General features: G+C 34.1%; 1 protein-coding gene across 2 annotated transcripts in view; it reads right to left on the bottom strand.

Moving 5' to 3' along the window:
• The window catches only part of cacna1fb (calcium channel, voltage-dependent, L type, alpha 1F subunit), a 76,139-nt gene extending 61,970 nt beyond the window's left edge, over positions 1–14,169 (bottom strand). Inside the window, exons 1-3 of one of the 2 annotated variants that reach the window (NM_001324496.1) lie at positions 13,638–14,169; positions 5,428–5,749; positions 3,293–3,398 (exon numbers count right to left, since the gene is read on the bottom strand). In NM_001324496.1, the coding sequence (NP_001311425.1) occupies positions 3,293–3,398; positions 5,428–5,749; positions 13,638–13,659 (450 nt within the window). In that variant the 5' untranslated portion in view covers positions 13,660–14,169. The remainder of the gene's footprint in view (positions 1–3,292; positions 3,399–5,427; positions 5,750–13,637) is intronic. The other variant, XM_021478267.3, reaches the window with a different exon arrangement.
• Between the last annotated feature and the right edge of the window lie 5,537 nt (positions 14,170–19,706).

The raw sequence follows: 19,706 nt of genomic DNA, 5'->3' as shown, positions 1-19,706 counted from the left end.
CTGATGATGGATTACTAAAATGAAAGGTTGTAGGAGATGAGGGGGATTACAGAGTAAAACCGCATTATCAAACATCAAAAAGGATTTTCACCTCAAAATGGCACCTGATTTTTAAATTGTAATATTTAAAGTACAAAGCTTCTAGTATATCTGACATTGGGACAAAAGTAGGACTCAAAATAGTGTCGCTGAAGTGAGTCACATGATAAAACTCTTGCTTCAGGCCAATGCCTCCAATGAGCATTTCTGTGTATATTCAGAGAGTCGACATTTTGTATACTTATGTACCATTCATTACCATTCACTATTAATATTTAAAAAAAAATTAACATATTTTTTGACAACAGAGAATGTAGACATGCTACCGATTTAACATTACATATTTTTAAATCACAGTTAAAAACATATTTTCACTATGGCAAATGGCTTGTGATGTTATTTGCTGTGTGTTGTTTGCATGGTCTATATTTATATTTTTATCCGTTTGTTTTTAATTGTAAATTGTTTTTAATTGTGCTTTATAAACAGATTGAGACTGAAATTGAGGCATGAAAGGTATGTGATTGAAAGAGCAAAATGGGGCGCTAAAACAGGAAATGCTGGGAAATCATGAATCAAAGCTGAAAAAACCATAAGGATGCAGACAAAGGTGACAGGTGAATTCCACTAACTTTAGCTTGGTGTGCATCCTGACTGCACCTGCCATCCATAACAAACCGCCCAAATGGGTCAGCAAGAATTCGGTCAATACTCTGTTCTGGGCACCATCCCAATACATCTGATTATGAAACAACACCTGGGAAGGGAAACACCTTCTGGATCTCTCTGGTGGCGACTGTACATTGTATGCATTAACCCAGCAGCTGACTTGAATAAGAGGGTGAAATGAAATGTTTCTCATAGTTTTTGTTTATTAAAAGAGTCCAAATTGATCTTGTTCTTTTGGGATACTGTATACACTACCTGACAAAAGTCTTGTCGCCTATCCAATTTTTAGAAACAACAAGTAATAACTTGTCTTTTAGTTGATCATTTGGTATCAGAAGTGGCTTATATGAAAGGCAAAGGCCTCTAGATTACACTTATTTTAATTATTAATTATTTAATTAGGACAGTAAGGTCTGACTTTGCTAAGACAAAAGTCTTGTCACTTAACAGGAATAATGTACAGTACAGAAAATAAAGTCATGGACCAGTGGAAAAATATTCAATGTTGTGTATGACTCCTATAAGCTTGGAGGACTGCATCCATACATCTCTGCTATGACTCAAATAACTTATTAATAAAGTCGTCCGGTAAAGAAAGTGTTCTTGCAGGACTGCCAGAGTTCATCAAGATTCTTTGGCTTCATCTTCAATACCTCCTCCCAGAAATGCTCAATAATTTCCATGGCTGGTTGCTAGGCTGGAGCACTTTGACCTTCTTTGCTTTCAGGAACTTTGATGTGGAGGCTGAAGTATGAGAAGGAGCGCTATCCTGCTGAATTTTCTCCTGTGGTTTGTGATGTAATGGGCAGCACAAATGTCTTGATACCTCAGGCTGTTGATGTTGCCATCCACTCTGCAGATCTCTTGCACACCCCATACTGAATGCAACCCCAAACCATGATTTTTCCTTCACCAAACTTTACTGATTTCTATTAGAATCTTGGTTCAATGCTGGTTCCAATAGGTCTTTGTGTTGACTGGAATGCAGTTCCTATTTCCAAATGATCAACTAGAAGTCAAGTTATGATTTGTTGCTCTTAAAACTGGGAACGACGACAAGGCTTTTGTCAGTTAGTGTAGTCTATAGGTTATACTGAAGAGGCCTATGTACTATGAAAACATTCAACTTTCAGAGCTTGGTATTCCCAAAACAGCTTTTGTTGAAACCACAATGCCAAAATAGCTTGTTTCAGATTTGGTTTAAATATACCCTGCTGAAAAATCCAGCTTAAACCAGCCTAGGCTGGTTGGCTGGTTTTAGCTGGTCAACCAGGCTGGTTTTAGAGGGGTTTTGGCCACTTTCAGGCTGGTTTCCAGCCATTTCCAGCCTGGTTTTAGCTGGTCAGGCTGGGAGATGACCAGCTAAAACCAGCTTGACCAGCCTAGCAGGCTGGGAGTCCAGCCAAAACCAGCTATGTCCAGCTTAAACCAGGCTGGTCAAGCTGGTTTTTGCTGGATTTAGCTGGTCATTTTCCAGCCTGATCAGCTAAGACCAGGCTGGAAATGGCTGGAAACCAGCCTGGAAGTGGCCAAAACCCCTCTAAAACCAGCCTGGTCGACCAGCTAAAACCACCCAACCAGCTAGGCTGGTTTAAGCTGGATTTTTTAGCAGGGTATGACATCATAGTGTGACAAAAAGCAACACTGCAGATGAAGATCAACATCAACCAAAATCAATCATTTGGCAGCAATTGGGTAAAAATAAGAAGCAACATTTGATTATTCGAGCAACACAATAATAAAAATACACCCTTATTACCATATATATATATATATATATATATATATATATATATATATATATATATATATATATATATATATATATATATGAGCAATATCACACGAGTAGAAGTGCGATATGGCTGTATATCGGCACTGGTAGGAGGCGTGCATCCTTATTGTCCCCACCAGTGCCCATATACAGCCATATCGCACTGCTACGAGTGTGATATTGCGTTTATACAACAGTTTGATGGCATAATTGTGTATATAAAAACAAAATCAAACACTAAGAGTTTCAAAAACCCTTTTGTATGAGGAACTACTTTTTTCCACATTGGATTCAAATCATAAGCTGACAGTTAAACAGTTGAGCAAGCATCTTTTAAACTTTAGATCTGTAGTGTCTGCTTTTTGCTGGCTGTATGTGGCAGAGTAATACACAAAGGGTAAAAAGGCTGTAGGAGTTCTGATATTCCAGAATATCGCACGACTATCAGCCAATCAGATTTAAGAAACCAGACAACTGTTGTGTGTGTGTGTATATATATATATATATATATATATATATATGCATCTGAAATACATATGGAATACATATCTGTCAATAAACATTATTAATGAGCGTTACCTGGGTGAACTACTGAATCATTTCAATGTCACAAATTATCCAAAATAACTTGTTTACAAAAAAGATCCAGACTGGAAAATACACAAAAACAGCCACTTTAAATCAATATACAAGAACAACTTTAAGACATCCAACATCCTACTACAGGAACTGACCATTAATGTTTGTGACCAAAGCATTCTATTGCTGTCAATAAACCATCCCAATTCAACTCTCTCTTTCAGTACTTACGAGGTCATGGTTTGTGGCGTTGGAGTCATCTTCTGGAAAAGGCTTGGAGACCCCCAAAGCTACACAGTTAGCGAAGATGGCCAGGAGAATAAAGATATCAAATGGTCTGGGGTCACATGTTAAGGGAAGCATGATCTTATTAGTGTGCACTACATTCAACAGTCAGCTGAGTTTAAAATAAAGAATGATAAATTAGAAGGCTTCACAATTTACATAATATAGTGGTTCAGAAATAACGTCAGAACTTGTAAGAATAAATTTCTGTGGGTTCCCTTAACTTTTCCAATGTTTTTTTTATCAATTAATGGAAATTACATTTGTTCTTAACCAGTGGTTCTCAAACTTTCTTCATCTAATACCACCTCAGAAAAAAAAAAGTCTTTCCAAGAACCGCCATAATGAGCAGTATTGAAATACAGTAGCGTAGTAAGCCCAGTAAAGCAGCTACAGCTCTGCACAGTTCTAAAACATGGCAGATTAATTTCTATTATTACGAATATTTATTATTGTTAGCCATTTTAAACGATATAAATAGTCTGAACGTTAACACTATACTGTGCTTATATGTAAAAAAAACAAACAAAAAACTAAAACTGTCAACATTTAAATTAAAATGGGCTTTTAAAAGTTAAAAATGGTAGGTAAATGTTCTTAAAAACTAAAAAGAAAAGTGCTGTACTTAAATGTAAAGTATTAACATATAGTAGCCAATTCATCAACACCTGGAAATGTTTCCTAGACCTCAGAAATATAGGCTATATGTCATATAATAAATAATATTATATGTCATATTCATATATAAATCATTTTTGATAAATTTTGAAAAACAAGTAGCATGTATATATGACACATTAGAACAATATGAGAATGATTATTTATGGTTTCATTATTGTTTTTATAGCCGTAATGTAAAATGATTCCTTTGATATTTAAATACACTTTTCAGCTTTAAGAGCTAAATTCCTATGATGCTTAGCACAACTAAGAGGGCGTATGTACAGTATGCTAACTAACGAGTGCGTGTTTTCTGTGTTTTCAGTGTACAACAAACAACTTCATTAAACCATTAGTTTAGTTTAAATCAAAAGTTTCCAGTCATCATTATTTGCTGCTAAGAGAAAAAGATGATACTTGACAGTACTTTAACATTTTGCTCAGCAAAATAAATGAAGCTTACAGTGCTCAGCATATATAAATAAATCCCTCACAAATCTATCTTTTCATATTTTTAATAGGAAGCTATGCAATATTGTAATTGTTTATATACATTAGTTTAGTCAGTACTGAAGCCAAATCCGGAGCTTATCTAACAAAATAACTTATGATAACAGTCCAAAAAACTGGTACACTCAAATTTATGTTATAGAAAAATATTAAATACAATTTTTAAAAAAGAGGAAATATTAAGAGAAGCAAGAAAATTGACAAATTAAGTTGAAATTTTGTAGCTTGTAATTTTTTTGGTGATATTTTGCTTGAATTTAATTGTAATATCTTTCAATTTCTAAAAATGTTTGGTGACTAAAATATAATCTTAATAAATATTTTTGTTTAATAAATCTGTTTAAATGCACAAAAACATATTGCATATCTTTACTGAGAAATAGATAAATATATTTATTTTTAAACGTGATCTACTCAATTATGCTGAACATTGTAGATGTATTTTGAATTAATGTTTGGGTGTGAGTTTATGTTGTCATGAAATTATTGTCAAGATATGTTTGCCACTTATTTTTCTTATTAAAGGCACAGTTCACCTCATAATGAAAATTCTGTCATTATTAACTCATGCTTCGTTTTGTCCAAATGTGTTGACCACTACAGAAGATATACCAAACATGGTGGGAAAAAAGCTATTGATTTCCTATGATTGCATTTTTCCAACATTCTTCAGAATACCTTCATTTGTGTTAAAAAAAAAGACGTTTAAAACCATTTGAGTGTAAGTAAATGATGAGGTATTTCTATTTTTGCGTGAACTATCCCTTCAAATCTGTTAAAAAAGCCAAAAGTAAATATCAAAGGAAGCAACAGTGATTTTTCTTGCAGGTTCTGTTTATCATTTCTGCACTTCTCTATCTGTCGTAGTTTAAGCTTTGTTTGTGCACATTGACAGAATTGTAAATGGATACTTCCATTCCACAAGGTGAAGGGCAGCCCTGCGGATGGGGTTGTTCAGTTTAAGGCAGTAAAGAGCTCTGGGTGCACGCTGGACCTGGTTGGACCCCTGAACCTGCTTCTTCACATGCTGACTCTTCTTCTTCTGTGTTGCAGTAGAGCTGGTGGTGGACATGAGCGTTTCTGTGCGGTTCATCTTCGGTCGATCCTCCTCGTCCCATTCATCCTTCTCTTCCTTATCGCCTTCGTCACCTCCTCCTCCTCCTTCTCCACCCTCCTCCTCCTCCTCTTCCGCTTCACCACCACCTTCCTCTTCCTCGTTGGAGTACCCATTCCCTAAAGACAGAGCTTTAGTCACTTAATGAAGGGTCATATGTGGATGACACAGCAAACAACCAGCCACAGAGCTAAAATTAACAAATGCATGCTCAGTGGGTGACACAGCCACTCTTCTTGAAAGGTTGTGACATCAGCTTTAAATCATTTTGTTTGTTTGACTATTTTTAAAAAGAAAAACGATTGTTAATATATTGATGATTGTTAATATAATGATTATAATGATTTCTGAAAGAACTTGACTGGAGTAATGATGCTTAAAATTCAGCTTCACCAGTACAGAATTTAATTACATTATATTTCTATTATAACAAATATTATAACATTATAACATATCACAACATACATACACTACAGACAATTAAGATTACTGCATGTCTTTGGACTTGTGGTGGAAACCGGAGCATCCGAAGAAACCCACGCAAACACGGAGAACATGGTAGCTCCACACAGAAATGCCAACTGACCCAGCCGAGGCTCGAACCAGTGACCTTCTTGCTGTGAGGCAAGAGCGCTACCCACTGTGCCACCATGCTGCCCACAATATTATAACATTCATCATTCATTCATTTTTTTTTGGCTTAGTCCCTTTATTAATCTGGAGTCTCCACAGCAGAATGAACCACCAACTTATCCAGGAACTGTTTTACACAGTGGATCCCCATTGATGGAAAACACATACACACTCATTCGCAAACATACTATGGACAATTGTGGCTTACCCAATTTACCTTTTTCCTAAACTGTGCATCAAATTAAGCTTTTCAGTTACATTAATGTAAGCATCCTTTCATTTTTATGTTGTTACCTTCTCTCCCACCTGCTGACATTTTCCAACTTATCTACATATCTATTCATTTGGACAGCCACTAGAAAACATTGCAATTTGATTAGGTGTACAGGCATTAAATTTGTCAAATTCCATGACATTATACTGCATCATACTGCTAGATGTCCTGCTAATTTCATTACTCATTTATAATGACCACATTTTACAATGCAGTTCTTTTCTGAGATTGCTTGAAGACTTCAGATTCCTTTGCCTATATGGGCAAAAATTACTAGGAAAAACAAACAGCAGCTAATGGTCAAACTACAGTACTTGCTCTACAAATCAGTGCGTTTATGACCAGGCATGGAACAATAACCGTTTTTAAGGTATACCGTGGTTTGGAAAAGTCAAGGTTTTAAAAACACCAAAATGCTCTGCTATAACGTTCATAAAGTATGTGTACGATTTTTTATTTACCCTTTTGTTTTGTTTTTTAGGACAACATTATCTCCAGCACAAAATATATCCAAAGATGTTGTTTTAAATTGTAAAGAAGTCTGTGTTTTTAAAACTAAAACTAATGAAGACAGCAGAAGTCAATGATTGATTTGAATTACTTAACCTGACATGTTTAATGCTCCAAAATATTTTAAATGTTTTTTAAAATAAATTATTAATATATTGGTATATATTGATATATTGGGCGATGCAGTGGCGCAGTAGGTAGTGCTGTCGCCTTACAGCAAGAAGGTCGCTAGTTCAATCCCCGGCTCAGTTGGCGTTTCTGTGTGGAGTTTGCATGTTTTCCCTGCGTTTGCGTGGGTTTCCTCCGGGTGCTCCGGTTTGTGAATGTGTGGATGTTTCCCAGAGATGGGTTGTGGCTGGAAGGGCATCCGCTGCGTAAAAATGTGCTGGATAAGTTGGCGGTTCATTCTGCTGTGGCGACCCCAGATTGATAAAGGAACTAAGCTGACAAGAAAATTAATTAATTAATTGATATATTGTGTCCAAAGGGAAAAAAGTTTTAGTTTTTTACCCAGACATTTAAAAAGACCATATATTAGAGCAGTAATCACAATACCGTAAAGCAGTGATATTTTATCCAAGGTTATCATACCGTCAGAATCTTATACCGGCCTATGAATATTTTTGACAACACATAAAAATAAAATAATATTTAAAAATACCAGTTTGCAACATGTATCAGAATAACAAGCTCTTTTTTTACAGTTAAAAGTTCATATAAGTGAATGACAGAAGTCAAGAATTATGTTCCGGAGGCTGCGACCATCTAACACTTAAATAAAATAATTCAATCCAATGAATAATAATTTTTTTTTAAGTAACTGGTTGAAAATAATTTATATGGACTGAATTTAAACAAACAAATAAAATTGAGTAATGTTTAATTTATTTGGGCAGTTTAATCTGCTGTGGCGACCCCTGATGTATAAAGGGACTATCCGAAGGAAAATGACTAAACTTAATTTGTTTGTTTAAATTCAGCCCATATAAATTGTTTGCAACCACTTACCCTAAAAAAAAAAAAATATTTGTAAATCCAATGAACCATTTTTTCAGTTTACGTGAAAGAATAAAATCAGTAATGTGAAGTGTTGTCATTAAAGTCATTAACACACATTAGTTCTGTCAACTGTCCCTAAATGCACTCACACTTGACGCCAGAGGCTCATTTTTATTGTTGAGCCATTGATTTACGTCACATCTGCTTGATATAACCTGGTACAGAGTATAATAATAGTTCAGCCCATTTTACTAGGTTTTATCCTCATCATCTGGACAGCAGGAAGGTTGGAGCCCTAAAGACCGAAGTAACAAAATACTACGAAAATCTTTAGTCAAACCAAAGAGGGCGAGTGAGATAAAGGCAAATCTTTCTAATCTGCCTCAATATAGTGTGTGATGAAAAGGAAGGCTCTGCTTTAGGTGAGGAGAACCACACAGTAACAGCTGTGACCTACTTCCCACTGCGAGAGGGGGTGCAGAGCGGGATTCTGGGCCAGCGGTTTCATATGTGAGTACCTGTGGATTCATGATGTCAGCCGCTAGCACACGGCTAGCCGACAGCTAAAAGAGAGACTCATGGTAGGTGGAGGAGAGAGAGAGAGTGGGGGGGAGATTGAGAAGACGCTGTTCTGATAGCGAATTATAACTTTATTATGTGCATAAGACCTCAGTGAGACCGCAAGGGAATCCTATCAGGCGGAGATAAGGGCAATCAGTACTTTCATTGAACATTTAAAATGGGCAGGCGGGAGGGAGAAATAAACTCCTGTGTGACGTTTGTAAAGTGAGCTATCATGACTGCTGCTCTGCGCTGATAAAGACACGCTCCAAATGGAAATGGAGGGGGCAATTTAGCATGTCATTAAAATAAGGTATTATGGAGGATGAGTTTTTGTTTAGGCTGCGTTAGCTCTGTGTGGCGCTCATTGTGATGGAAACACAAGCCAACAAACTCAGTTTTTCATTTAAAGACAAATGGGTTTCAATCATGGTATCGTTTTTTGAGCATTTAATTTCAAATGGGCAAGATTAAAATTTAAAGTTATTTCATTTCTATCGCTTGTTTCTGAATGTAATGAGTAAACAAAACTGAACACAAAGGCAAGAACATGTCATTTCATTTGCATCCATAATTCACCACCATAATACTGGCATGATCTAAAAACTCAATGACTGCTAAAGGATTCTCACACACAGAAAAATATTAAACTTACACTTTTAGTCTATTTTGAACCCAAAGATACACAAAAATGCTAAGATTTTAGTAAAGGAATAATTTTTTTCATAGGTATAACCAAATACAAATGTGTGTATGTATAGAGTACAATAAGGCATCAGACTCTTTTTTTTGTGTTCAATTAAATACAAATTTACATCTAAAAGACTAAATTTCAATGCTAAACATATTTGTATGTCTATTGACAAACCTGAAGTAAACTGAAGTAAAAAATTTAAATCAATTTCTTTAGTTTGAAAACTTTTAAAGGGCACCTATGATGAAAATCAACTTTTGTAAGCTGTTTAGACAGAACTGTATGTAAGTATAGTGTGTCCACAGTCATATTGGAGTGATAGAATCTTTTTTAAATTTCCTGAGATAAAAATGGGATCCAAATCACTGCAATTCTGAGGCCGACCACAACGTGATGTAGGAGTGCGGTTCCCCGCCCACCAAATTGACTGACAGCCACATATTAACATGACTCCATAGTAAAGTGTGTAATCATATCAACAAGACAGAACGTGCTAAAAGCAACTGGGATTAAAAGATTTGTTTTACTCTATGCAATCATCTGCACCTCAAGAATGAGTTTTAAAAGTTTAAAACAAATATAGATAAGTTCATATTTGTAATAAATAAAGTAAAAACGCAACGTAATTCATCACCACAGCTGCATGTCAGTACAATTATAAAAGAAGATGCTTCAATCCTGGTTTTTGGATTTAAATCAGATTTATTTTGTACATTAACATAATGGATATCCATAAAGTAGTGGATATTAACGTGTATTTGGTCACAATTTTTTTGCAAAAACACTGCAAAGCTAAATGTGCACTTACATGCAAGCAAACTGTATAACGACATTGTGTGCAACTCATCGTTGCAGAAAGGCTTAAATTAACTCCACAACAAATAAATTACATAACCTTACTGTAGTAAGGGAGATCAGCTTCATTCTTGTCTGTCACTGTGAAGTTTATCTGTGTGAGCAGGCACGTGCACACATAGGGCTTAACCTGTGCAGTGCACATGCCCTTTTTAGTCTTGGATAGAAAGTGCCCTTCCAAAATGATCTGATGGGTGTTTTGAGCTTAAACTTTACAGATACATTCTGGAGACACAAAATACTTATCTTAAATCTTGAAAAGGGAGTCAAACAGGTGCCCTTCAAAAGTCATATTTATGTTGTTTTAATGTAATTCAATTTCATTGTAGTTAATACACAGACAAATTTCATAAAATGTCTCCTCTCTCTCTTACTTGGTGTACATGTGTGATTTGAAACAATTCTAATCTAGATTCTAATTTCTCTCTTTAAAATCTAATTTTTTAAATTAATAATAGTGATAAATGCAGTAATATGATGATTAAAACATTGTAACATTCAAAGCTTTAATTTTACTTATTCATTCATTCATTCATTCATGAATTAAGTTATGAGTGTTACAAAAGTATTGTTCTTATAGTCTAAACGAACCCAGAATATAAAAAGAGTATACAGATTTTGATTGTTTTTTTTTGTTTTGTTTTTTGGTTTAAAACAAAAATATCATCACTATTAATTGGAACTTTAGCTCCAATATGTTTTGCAAGTTGTAAAAAGTAACAGTACTATGATACCACAATTGTACCTAAATAATAATAATAATAATAATAATAAAAATGGTACAAACCAATCTGCCATTCCAGTCAGGGGTGTGTTTCTGAAAACCGTCGTTAGCTAACTAAGGTCGCAAGTTTCAAGAGTTCACACTTAGATATGCTTAGCATTATAGCAGGTTTGGCATGCTGTTCCGGGAGACAACCCTGAGCTCAGAGATATTTGGGCCCAGGGCTCCCGTCAATACGCTTGCAACTACACCTCTGGAGCTGTAGTTAGAAACATAGTTCCTAGCTGTGTTCTACTCCCAGTTATCCCCCCTATACCCTATTCGTTTAGAACAGGGGTGGCCAACCCTGTTCCTGGAGAGCCACCTTCCTGCAGATTTTAGTTGCTACCCATATCAAACACACCTGAACCAATTAATTAGGACCTGAACACAACGTGATTATTACAGGCAGGTGTGTTTGATATGGGTAGCAACTGAAATCTGCATGAAGGTGGCTCTCCAGGAACAGGGTTGGCCACCCCTGATTTAGAACACGCTAACATTTAAACTTGGATTGATTAAAAAAAAACATCTCTCTTAGGTGTAATTTGTGGATTGAACATAAAAAATAAGTTGTCCCAATGAATTATCAAGAATTGTGTTGTTTCAGTTCATTTTAAGTAGTTTGAACAAGTGAAAAACATTTTTGAGTGGGTATTAAGTTGTAAAAGTAGACTTTTCAAAAAATGAATAAATAAACAATATCCTTCTTAATAATAATAATAATAATCATCATCATCATCATTATTAAAGTATGATTTCTTTAATTTCCTAATAAATTATAAATATTAAATTTCATTTCTTAATAAATAGCCTCATTATTTATTTATTTTTATGATTTATATGTGAGGTTAGAATACGTGTTAGCTTTTTGTAAGTGATTTAATGTTTTAGAATAGAATATGTAATGTTTTCAATAGTATTTGTAATGGAAACATAGGCCCTATATGTGCCGTACGTTTACATATATTTCAGTTAATATGGAAAACGAGTGCATATTTTTACCAAAACTAATATTGCATTTTTTTAAATGCATGTGCGTGTAAAACGATAAAATTTGCACAAAGAAATTATGGGGTCCTGCTCTGAAGAAGTTGTTACCACTCCGTTTACTTTAGAGCATCATTATGGGCATTTTAAGTTATAACTAACATGGTTAAAACGATGGATCTGCAACAGAGAAACTACGAGTTTAGGGAAACACTCATCACTACATCATTCTTTTCCCAAACAATGCATCATACTATGATAGTTCAGCTGCGAGTTATATCATTGTTTGGGAAATGCACCCCAGAATGAGTGCCTGGTAAATTCAGTCCTCTGCTTTTAAGCATTCTCTTTTGTGTATTTGCTTGAATGCTCTATGGGGTGCATCCCAAAGATACATAGGCATTCATTTAAACATGTGATGAGAATACAATAAACAGCATTAGTGCCCATCAACTATGTGAGCAGTGCTGGTTCTTATAGTATTTTTCATTTCTCTCATAGGAATTGAAAAATTGCAAGCCATGTATCAAACCAATCAGCTATGAGGTGCTTAATTTTACAACAGAATTATACTTTTTTACTAGCTGCAGCTGTACATTTTAATAACTGTACTCTATGGCCTATCAATTAATACTATATCACTCAAAATGGCACATTTACAAACTAGAAAATGTAAACACATTGTAAATAATACATTTATTTAGTAGTTTTTGAAATATTTCATTATTTCTTTAATTGAAAGGCAAAAACACCTGCCCTTAGTTTTTCCCAAAAAAGTGTCCTAAAGCGTTCTAAAAGCCTGTGCAAAGAGACATGCACAGCATCTCTCATGTGCAGGCTTGTTTCTAAAGAAGTAGGATTTGGTTCTTGAGCTAGTTAGGGATCAAAGATTAGAGGCCCATTTAATTAAACGTACTACCAGCAGAATATTCATTTGCTGTCTCCAGAGACCTGTATTATGCTCTGCTGTGTGCATTAACCTGCAGAGCTGGGGTTACTTGGCTATGATGGACGTCAAATGATATCTGTAATTGCAGGTTGCCTGTAATCAGAAAGTCATCATAAAGCGCATGTGCAGGTTATGCTCTGAAAATGACCCTTTGGCAGTGAAACATCTGGTGCTGTGAACAGGAAAAATAAATTGGAAAAATAAATTCATAATTTGATCGTAACAGAGCTCAAGGCTGAAAACCCTCATCTTGCATTATAATTAACATGTAATATATTTTGTGTTCCTTTAATTAGAATAACTGTCAATTATCCTGACAAATGAGGTGTGGTTAGCCAGTCATTTTAACAAGAAAGCAAAAAAGCTAGAGTAAAAACCAGTTAATGTGTAAATGTGGGTTACTTTATTATGCCCAATAAATTAAAAGTCTTTAGGAAAATATATTTAACAACGTAAATCACACATTTACTTTACATTACAGCTAAACATTATTTTAAGAAACCCAACAAAAAGCAAAATTAACAATTTTTTTTTTCCCCTCTGGTCAGTGTATTTATTTTTGTGTGAGAAATACTGATCTATTTAGCTGCCTACACTAAATACAATCGACGACTATAGTAAGTCAGCATGTAAACTGAACTTAATAAAAAATTAGTGCATAATTTATATGGACTAGACACTGACACAAGTAACACTAGGTTGTCTTTTAACAGCATAATCAACGAAATATACATAAAATCAGACTTAATATTCATAAAACATGACAAAATAAAACTTACTTTTACGGTTCTCCTCATACATGACGGAGATTGTCACTTTGACCTCATTGGAGCCAAACACATGATCCTCACGACAGTTTCTTCACTCAAATTTATGAGACATATTTCCAAAATGTGTTTTTTGTCTTTGAAAGTTGTACGATCCTGGAATAAATCCAAAGATGCTGTGTGTCTCCTCCTAAAAGCTTGTCATTCTGAATCAGTGGAGTTGCATTCAGGTGATTTAAAAATTAAAAAGCGTCATTTAGATCCGGTCTTCAAAGAAAACAAACTTTCAATGCTTTTGGTACAAAAAATAACGATATAAAGCGCTGATAAATATTGCTCACCCTCTATTCTCTATCTCCGCATTTAAGCCATCAATTCAGGATTAAAGAAAAACGACTCGTTTAAAGGGACAGGCAGCCTAGAAACTTATTAAAGGCAGGGATGTTGGGCTAACGATTTTATGGAGCGTCGACAGAAAATGTGGGCGAGTCTTTGCTCATTTTCCAACGCAGTGGATCAGTCTACACATGAACAAACACGGGCGCGCGCGAGCGCACTCGCGCTGCCACTACGCGCGTCCTCGTGCTCTCGTAGAATGTGAGAGCATCAGTTGTTCAACATTTCATCTTTATGTCAATTTAACAATTTACAAATAGCACAAACGAGGAAGAGGGATAAACAGCAAAGAAAAACATCCAACTTTGAGCTCCAATCAATAAGACTGAAATACATTGAAAGAATATTTACATTTTACAAAAATACAGTGAAGAAAGAAGTGTAATGGATGGGATTTGCATACATTTGCAGTTTAATGTAAGTCTGTATCAAAGACAAGACTTCCCTTTTTGGTGTCACCATTAAATTAATATTACAAATGTTATTATTTTTTAACAAAACTAAACAAACAAACAAACAAACAAACAAAAAACTTATATTGAATGAAAGTAAAATGCTTAATGTTTCAAATAAACTTTGTGTTTAAAAAAATATCTAAATCTATGGGTGAAACATGTTTTATGTTTTATTTTATGTAACAGAAACATTTATGTAAAATGAAACAATATAACAATATATTGATCTATTGAATATATTGAATATATTGATGAAAGATTCAAAATTAATATTTATCATGAAATATATACTTTTCAAAATACCTGAAGATAAACCCATTTTTTGTCTGTCAGCCATGTGAATAAATGACAATCTTACATCAACCTATCCAATCTAATCCATTATTTTGCACTAAAAAAATTATAGTATAGCATAAAACGCCCAATAAAACAAAGTAAATATAAATATATGAATAGGAATGAATGCACTATTTTGAAGGTCAGCTTGTCAAGCCCTTATCAGTGTTTCATAGGGAAGATGTTACCTGCACTTGACATACATTAAAATCTTCTTGAAGCTTTTTGACTGTAAATGATTTCCTCCTGCATTCCTATGGCATACTCTCAATCTATGCAGTAAGTCACTGTAATCACTGCATGCATGCATGTACCAAATTGAACATGTTTGGTTTGATGCTTAAGCACCTTTAAATTCATATGCATACAAAATAAACTCAAAACCGCTGGAGCTGCTCATAATTTCAGACATAAACCGTAATTTTGCATCAATCCCTGCATCTTGAAATATAGAGCTGCATCTTTCACCACCATATTATTCTCCCATTTAGATGGAGAGTTATTTCTATCATAAATGATCTAAATGATTAACCAAGCAAATGTATTTTCATTATATTTCGTCACATTATAGAATGGTCTAAATTTCAGACAGTGCTATCCATTATTAACCAGTGTTAACCTCTGATGTACACTAGAGTAATTGCAGAGACAGACTCTCCCTGGAGAAACAGTGGGTTAAGTGCCCTGCTCAAAGGCAATGCTTCCATTTGAAAACACCATGATGCCCTTTTGGTTTCACTGCTACTGAAGTCCTATTGCAAATGATTTTATTTCACAAGTATTATGCCTACTCTCAACTCAAGGTTCACACTTTAATAATATTAACAAAATATTCATATTTCAAGAGTTAAAACTGTATGAATAGTTAGTTATTTCTGATTAGGGCTTTCCCCATAGTTGGTTTGTATTCTTTTAGGAACAATCTAAACTTTGATTTATTTATGTCTCAGAGATGAAGAGGAGTTTTCATGTGTTTCAAATACATTTATAGAATTCAACTAAAATATTTTTAAGTGCAAGTAAGATTCAATATGTTGTTTCGTTTTTACATAAATATATCTTTTACACAGAAGAATGAAGGGTAAAACATTAAAGCACTTACTTATTTGTGTTTAATATGCTTTCTGTAAGAAAATAATTTTTGTCAATTTAATTTGATGTGGACACTATGGACTAATGGATGTTACATTTTGGCCAAAAAAAAAAAAAAAAAAAAAAAAAATATATATATATATATATATATATATATATATATATATATATATATATATATATATATATATATATATATATATATATATATATATATATATATATATATATATATATCATAATAAGACCATATTGTTTATATCTTGTGCTGTCCAGCCAACAAACAAACATTGTAAAAATACATAAACACTATTAGTGTGGTTGTGTCATTTTTAAAAATTACAGTATTTGAAGTAGCTACGTTTGATAAAATAATTCTTGTTTCATGTTAACATAAATCACAAATACTAATGATTGAATGACGATTGAGCTTCCATATTTGATTCTTTAACATATGTTATTGAAACATTAGTACACATTTAGAATTACAACTTTAGCTGATTGATTAATTTGACATTACACCACAATAAGATGTCTCATTATTATGGTCATTATATTATACTATTGTTATATATACTATGCTGTAGAGAGGTGCCATATAAGCGGGTCACTATTGGCTGCTGTAGCAAATCCATTAAACAAACGCTTGTTAAACTTGACAAACGGACACGTGTTGCCCTCTAGTGGTTACCTTCTCAGCTCACAACAGGATGACGTCATAAAATATGTAAATAAAACAAAATGCACGTGAAATTTGAAAGATCACAAATTTGTCAAGTGCCATTTTATACTAAAAAATCATTCGTCTTGAACTGTCTGATCACAAAGATCCTTATAATTGCCGTTCAACATACATTCAGTTTGTCTCTAAAATCACCTTGTGTGTGTTTTTTGTTCTTCTTTTCTCATTTAATCCTTATTATTAAGGAATGTGAAGTGATTTTGTTGTATAATGCAACTGTACATGCTGGTTCTTTTTAATAAAAACAAAACAAAAGATCACCTTATGTTTTGTAATGTTTTGACTGAATTAAATTCTAATATGGAGTCAATCTAGGGCCATATACAGAATACATGCAAATAAAAGAAAGTTTTGCAAACAAAAAATAAACTATTTAGCAAAAAATAAATAAATAAATAAATAAAGGTAAATCTCTAAAAATTGCAAAGGGAAAATAATTTTTTGAGAAATAAAAATTTAATTTGCAAACAAAAAAAGAACTGCAAATAAAAATCAAGCAGTGCAAAAATACTAAAATATTCGATAAAAAACTATATATATTAGCAAAACATTTTTATAGCAAGCCTTTACAAAACCTGTCCAGTCAATGGCCCGGACCTGCCTTCATTTAAGCGACATCATCAACTGGAGACACAGTATCACTAAGGTGGTCTTACCGTCCAATAGGTCTGGGCCTGCCGTAGATGGCCAAGTTCCCTTGACACCACTCCCTTGTCAAATCAGGGCCACAAAGTGAAACGTACAGAAACGTGAAATGAAAAGTGAAAACAGCATAGCAAACTCACAGTTGACTAAAAAGCAAATCCAAATGAGCACTGCAATTGAGTGGACACATTTTGTAAAGGCAAGGCTATAAAAATGTATAGTTTTTTTATTTAATTGCAAATATTTTAGTATTTTTATTTGCACCGTTTGATTTTTATTTGCAGTTCTTTTTTGTTTCCAAATTTAATTTTTATTTCACAAAAATTAATTTTCTCTTTGCAATTTTTTAAAGATTTGCATTTATTTATTTATTTATTTATTTTATTTTATTATTTTTTTGCTCAATACTTTATTTTTTGTTTGCAATTTTTATTTTGCAAGTATATATGGCCCTGGATTGACTCTATAGTATATCAAGTGTCTTATGAACACTTAAGAAAATATAGTCTTTATTTTGCTAATTTGAAGCGTGTTCTAGTCAATGTATCTGTTATCTTGTTCTGAAGAGAAGAATTAATTTGATTTCTCTCTCTGTCTCTCTCTCTTCGGTGAGTGCCATGGTGTGCTCTGTTAGATTAGTGCTCAGTTTAGATGAATGTGTTACACTGCTAAAAAACCAAGAGGGTTCAGTTTTGCTTCTTAATAGCAGTTATTTCATCTGCTATTTTTAACATGTTCTTTCATTCCAAAACCTATGATTTTAGCTGAAGGTGAACACAGAACAAGTTTTGATACATTCACAGATATTGAGAATTGCAACCTCAAAATCACTATATTTCTGCTTTGATGTTTGGGATCATGGCTATATTTTATTTTTTACACTTTGTCAAATTTTACTTCCTTGCAAAGTGTCTTTTAAATGTTGAGGAATGTACAAATTATTCTTGCATGCATATTTATTTTTTTGTACATTATTTTCAGTTTGGTATACATATTTCATTGTTAAAGGCAGCTGCATAGACCTGAAAGAAAATCCTCTGAGAGTGTGTACATTTACATTTGGGTCAATAACCAGACATCCCATTCTGGAGTCTGTATCTAATTAAATTAGATTTTACACACATTTAATTAAACGCACATATTTTTTTGATGTTTCATTTATTCATTCATTTTCTTGTCGGCTTAGTCCCTTTATTAATTCGGGGTCGCCACAGTGGAATGAACCGCCAACTTATCCAGCAAGTTTTTACGCCCTTCTAGCCGCAACCCATCTCTGGGAAACATCCACACACACACTCATACACTAAGGACAATTTAGCCTACCCAATTCACCTGTACCGCATGTCTTTGGACTGTGGGGGAAACCGGAGCACCTGGAGGAAACCGACGCGAAGGCAGGAAGAACATGCAAACTCCACACAGAAACGCCAACTGAGCCGAGGTTCGAACCAGCAACCCAGCGACCTTCTTGCTGTGACGCGACAGCACTACCTACTGCGCCACTGCCTCGCCCATGTTTAATTTAATTACTGTGAAAAAAAAATCAAAAGAATTTTGCATCACCATTCCTCATAAGTGCTACCATTATTTTGGTCTGGTATGCAATTGTACTTGAATGCTCAAAAATATTAATTATGGCTTTAGTTGGACCAAAGAATGTAACTATGTTTAAATTAAACAATTCGCTTATGTGTTGTGTTGGAAAAAAATAGAAAAAGTAAGTTTTCACATTTAAACAGCTTGCTTATGTAACATGAATGAAAGGGAGTTGTGTTGCTTCTGCAGTACTGCATTTTGGTCAATAGGTGGAGTAATATCTGCACATGCGCAGTTTCAAAACAACACAGGAAGTAAGAAGATTCAAACCACAACGATCACTCACAGCTCGGCGCCATATTATGGGAATCAAAAGATGAAGATTACAGTACAAATTGCGAACGTGCACAAAGCTTTCCCCAATGTGGACACACAGGTGAGATTTTTTTGTACTTTTTATGGATTTATACTGAGGCTGTGACAACATTTGAATCATAAATGTAACGTTACTCTCTTGTAATACTATGTTGTGTTTGTGTGTAGTATTGCTATGAAATTGCCATGTTCCCTGTGTCTTTTCCACATTATAGACAGATAAATGTATAGTTTGTTTTGCATTCCTGTGAAATTTTATACTTGGTATATATTTACTCCCCCAAAATAAAGTTGCTAACGTTGGTAGTAATGAATAGTCATGTTAAAATAGTCTAAGCTTTTCACTCATCATAGCACACGTGCTGCTGATAATGTGACAATAAAAGTGATTTGATTTTTTATTTGATTTGATAGTCTTTATTTTAAATGAGTGTCAAGCGGTTTGTCGAGTTTGAATGCCAGTTTTGATAACTTACATAATATTAATTAAAATGTGGTGTTGGC

The sequence above is a fragment of the Danio rerio genome, chromosome 8 (assembly GCF_049306965.1).
Source record: "Danio rerio strain Tuebingen ecotype United States chromosome 8, GRCz12tu, whole genome shotgun sequence".
NCBI classification, from domain to species: Eukaryota; Metazoa; Chordata; class Actinopteri; order Cypriniformes; family Danionidae; genus Danio; species Danio rerio.
Note: the sequence above shows the minus strand (reverse complement) of the source record. Positions and strands in the feature narration are given on the sequence as shown.